This window comes from Octodon degus, unplaced genomic scaffold (assembly GCF_000260255.1).
Source record: "Octodon degus isolate 3935 unplaced genomic scaffold, OctDeg1.0 scaffold00113, whole genome shotgun sequence".
NCBI classification, from domain to species: Eukaryota; Metazoa; Chordata; class Mammalia; order Rodentia; family Octodontidae; genus Octodon; species Octodon degus.
In genome coordinates this window covers 3935352-3940189 of record NW_004524689.1, presented here as the reverse complement: position 1 = coordinate 3940189, position 4838 = coordinate 3935352, and the positions used below count along the sequence as shown (strand labels likewise).

Below are 4838 nucleotides of genomic sequence, written 5' to 3'. Positions count from 1 at the left end.
TTTTTTTTTTTTTTTTGCAGAACCGGGGATTGAACTCAGATCCTTGCGTTTGCCAGTCAAGTGCTTATCCTACTGAGCCATCTCCCCGGCCCCAAGCCTGTCTTAAGTAGGCACTTTAGACCACTGAGCTATCTCGCCAGCCCCATTTTCTTTCTTTCTTTTTTGTGTGTGGTATTGGGTTATTGAATTGAGGACCTTGAGCTTGCCAGGCAAGCACTTATTGTACTGAGCTATCTCCCCAGCCTCCCATTTTATTTATTTTTCAGACAAGGTCTCAGTGTATAGTTTGGGCTGGCCTTGAATTTGAGATCTTCCTGCCTCAGGCTTCTAAGTGCTGGGATCACTGGTGTATACCCGTCTCAGTTACTTTTTACTGTTGCAGGGACAAAATACCCAACACCCAAGATTAAGGAAGGAAAGGTTTATTTAACTCACAGTTTGTGGAGGTTTCAGAAGTTCACCGCATCAGAAAACAGCAAAGAGCAAAGGGAAGGGCAGCAGCTGCGGCTCCTAGCCAGCCTCTCCCCACTCCTCGTATGATAAACAAGCTACCTTGGGCTGGGGGTGTAGGACTCACACAGTGTCCAGCCCTCCTCCTGCACTGAGATGAGGATGTTTACAAACTAAGAATCCTGGCTGTGCCAAGTCACTTAATGAAACTTCTAAACTTCTCAAGATGACACAGTGTATCATCCAGTACAATCCACCCCTTGTCAACCTGGCAATCTGACACTTCCTCAAACCAGTGTCCAGGTACACAGAGGTGCTGGTTAGTATTTTACAGATTGAGCACTGTTACATTAGAACCATGACATTTGCCCCTGGGCACCCCACAGGACTCATAAACATCCCTTTGTGCAAAAGGCCTTTTGGTCCATTTCTTTTTTTTTTTATTTTCTTTTTAAATTTTTTTTTAAACTTTTTTTTTTTTTTATTTTTACATTTATTTATTGTGTGTGTGTGTGTGTGTGTGTGTGTGTGTGTGGCCAGCTCAGCCCACCAGGGGGCGGGGCTGGCTGGCATGTGGTGCTGGGGGATCGAACCGCGGTCCCTGTGCTTTGTCAAGCTTGTTCCAAGTAGGTGCTTTAGACCACTGAGCCATCTCTCCAGCCCTGGTCCATTTCTAAGAGTTGCCCAAGTCCTGTTTTTAGCATTGCTGAAAAGTCCAAGTCCCAAGTCTCCACCAAGATCCAAAGCAAACTCTTAGCTGTGAGCCCTTGTACAAAAAAACACTTCCAAGAAAAAAAAAAAAACTTCCAACATTCAGAGGCACAAGATAAACATTACCATTCCAAAAGGTACACACACAGCAGGATACCAAGCATTGGGACTAAAGCAAGTCCAAGATCCAGAAGCATGAACATTAAGTCCCTCCCATAGTTCCATGTGGAACATCCAAAGCAGTCTGTCACGAGTTGTGAGCTCCACAAGCCTTCCATGGCGCCACCCCTGCAGCACTTCTGGTGGCTCCCACGGCTTCTCTCTGGCACTGGCTTTGCACCCTCTCTGCAGCTTTTCTCAGACAGTGCAGGTTCCTGGCTTTTTCAAACTTTTGTGTTTTCCACTGAATAGGCTTCTAGCTTTACACACTGCCCTCTCAGGGACACACTGCCTGGCTTCCCAGGCCTTCTGAAGTCTAGGAGGAAGCCTTCTTAGCGTCAGAATTCATGCATTCTGAATGCCTCTAAAACCAGTGCCGCACGGGTGACGCCAAGGTCTGCTGCCGGCTGGAGCAGTAGCCAGGCATTCTTTCAACAGTAGGGGCCGAGTGCCTGGAAAGCTGAGCACTCTGAACATGATTCCGAGGAATAACCGTTCTGGAACCTGGTGTGGCCGTCACCTCCATTCTGGAGCATGGCTGCAGCGAAGTTCCTTACCCTTGCGACTCTGAAGCTACCAAGGGCGACAGCCTGCCGCCCCTGTGATGCCTGGGACGTCTTTGCTGTTCTCCGTTCCTCCTGGGCAATGGAGATAGATCTGTCTTTGCAGTCTACAGCCTTTTTGGTGCTTTCTGGCCAAACTCATGTTTTAAATCATCCTGCTGGGCTCTTTGCTCTTAACTCTCAAGATGTACCTGACTAAAAGCCCCCAACAAGCCATGCCACTGCCTCAACATTCAACTGCCTTGAGATTTCCTTTGTCAGATTAATAGTCTGCTGTGCTTAATCTCTGTCTCAGGCAAAGTCTCTGGATTGTATTTGCAGTTTTTTGAGACAGATACCTAAGGGTTTCCAGGTGCCCTGTAACTTGTGAGCCTCTTGCCTCAGCCACCTGAGCAGCTTGCTCCAGGCACGAGCTGATGCTTGGCGAGCTGATTTTGTCTTGGGGTCAGGAGCCCATGTCATGCTGGCGCCCGTCCTCGCGGCAGTGCCAGGGTGTTCACAGCGTCTCCCTTCTCTCAGATGAAGGCCTCCTGCTTCTCATTGACCTCATCCGGCTGCTGGCCCCGGGCCACGTGGTGCAGTTCAGCTCCGCCCAGAACAAGCAGATGCCCGACCTCAGCCCGGACTACGTGGACGACACAGATGGGCTCTACACCAAGAGCAAGGCCCGCGTCCGAGGGCGAGGCTTCCCTCTGCCGGAGCTCACAGACAGCTTGGAGTTTGCTGATGAAGAGAAAGATAGCCCCATTCTCTTTATGGGACATAAATTGTTGCGTGTGAATTCAGAGTTTTCGTTCAGAAAGACTCCAAGGAATCGGTGAGTAAAGCACCATTTGGCTGGAGAATTTTATTTCCTTTAGTTTTTTGTTGTTTTTTTTTTTAATTTTTTATTTGTGTGTGTGTGTGTGTGTGTGTGTGGCCAGCTCAGCCCACCAGGGGGCGGGGCTGGCTGGCATGTGGTGCTGAGGGATTGAACCGTGGTCCCTGTGCTTTGCTAAGTTTGTTCTAAGTAGGTGCTTTAGACTACTGAGCCATCTCACCAGCCCAATTATTTCCTTTAGTTGAACAAAAATTTTTTGTTGTTGTTTCTGACGACATTGGGCATTGAACCCAAGGCCTTGGACATGCTGTGCTAGGCAAGCTCTGTACCAGTAAGCTATATCCTTGGCCCTTTTATGCTATATAAATAGTCCCAGCTGGGCTGGGCATAGTGGTGCGCACCTGTAGTCCTAGCACTCAGAAAGCTGGGGCAGGAGGATTGTCGTAAGTTCAAGGCCAGCCTGGGCTACCCGTGAGCTCAAGGTCAGCCAGAACTATGTATGTAGGCAGATACTGTCTCAAAATAACAACAAAAAAAGCTGGGTGTGGGGGCAAACGCCTATATTTCCAGGACCCTGGAGGCTGAGGCAGGAGGATTGTTGTGAGTTCAAGGCCAGTCTGAACTGCTTTGTGAGACCCTGTATCAAAAAGCCAAAGAAAAAAAGTTGAAAATAAAAATAAGGCTGATGTCCCTTTTGCAGTCTTCTGTCTCCTGTGTGCCTGGGGCTGCAGAAGCATGCGTCCCGCACTTAGGAGGAGCAGTGCTGAGAAGCGTTTCCAGTCTGGCTGGGGATGTGCCCGCTGTGCAGGGCTTGTTTGGCATGTGCATAGTGCCAGCACTGCGAAATGAGTTTTCAAGTGTCATAGGCCTGCGTTTATGAAGGAACACCAGTTTTGTGTTCTCCACGGAAACATCTGGAAGTGGCCTCCAGCTCAGAGTGCCAGAAGCTTTGACTTAGGGCTCATGACTTCTGGCAGAGGCAGAAGGTGTTAAGATGGGAACGTCCTCAAGAACGAAGTCAGGCAGGACATGGCATGAAGATCTGAGTTCAAGACCAGCCAAGGCAATTTAGTGATGTAGCAAGACCTTGCCTACTTCAGTAAATGAAGGAACCAATGACGGAACGGCTAAGGAAGCAGGGAGGGGAGGGCGGACAGGCTGGGAGTGCAGCTAGGTGTAAAGGCCCTGGGCTCCGTCTCACTGGGGGTCCTCTGTGCTATGCAATTGTCATCTATGCAGTGATGTCTTTCAGTTTGTGTGTGAGGTGGGTGTGCGGGAGACGTTTGAGCTTATGATGCTCTGATTGGTTGATTTGCTTCATTCTGATTTCTTTCAGGGACTCACACAACAAGATTTTCCGAGATCTGACAGTGTTAGCTTACCTTGCCCAGCTGATGCCCCCGGTGCCCAAACCCCTGTGTGCCCTGCACAGCCTGACGCCCTATCAGGTAATGGGCTTGTGTGGAGGCGGCGGGGCTGCTCGGCAGACTTTGCCAGCTGCCTGCACACTGCGCGCTCTTGGGGCCTGAGAGTGCTTAGCACCCCCCTCGGGTCTTGTGCTCATCCTGTTTCCAGATACTGAAATAGCTGCAGAGGCTGGGTGACCCAGCAGGGCCTGCAGAGCTGACGTCCGCCCCTAGGCAGCCAGCTCAGAGCCACAGCTGAGGGCATGTGGGTCAGCCTCTCACCTGTCACCTGGGGCCACGGCAGTCTCTAGGAGGGGTGGGCTCAGCCAGCGTCGCCCAGCCCCTGGGGCTCCAGTGCGCTCCTCAGTACCTGCTTCCCTGGCTGGTTGAGGCGGACACCAGAGTGTGCAGCAGGTGCCCGGCTGCCGAGGCTTGTTCTGGACAGAAGCTCCGCAGCGTTGGTGTTTGGGCTGATGAGCATCAAGAAGGCTGGGAGGCCGAGGCCAGAGGAGCCCACAGGTTCGCGGCCAGCCTGAGCTCCAGAAAGAAGGCTCCGTGGGGCTGGTGAGATGGCTCAGTGGTCTAAAGCACCTACTTAGAACAAGCTTAGCAAAGCACAGGGACCGCGCTTCAATCCCCCAGCACCACATGCCAGCCAGCCCCGCCCCCTGGTGGGCTGAGCTGGCCACACACACACACACACACACACACACACACACACTAAATAAA

The 4838-nt window shown here is 51.2% G+C and overlaps 1 protein-coding gene across 1 annotated transcript in view; it reads left to right on the top strand.

Moving 5' to 3' along the window:
• The window catches only part of Nol9 (nucleolar protein 9), an 18611-nt gene that overhangs the window by 9634 nt on the left and 4139 nt on the right, over positions 1–4838 (top strand). The window contains exons 9-10 of the mRNA XM_023699378.1: positions 2403–2700; positions 4040–4151. Of these exons, the coding sequence (XP_023555146.1) occupies positions 2403–2700; positions 4040–4151 (410 nt within the window). The remainder of the gene's footprint in view (positions 1–2402; positions 2701–4039; positions 4152–4838) is intronic.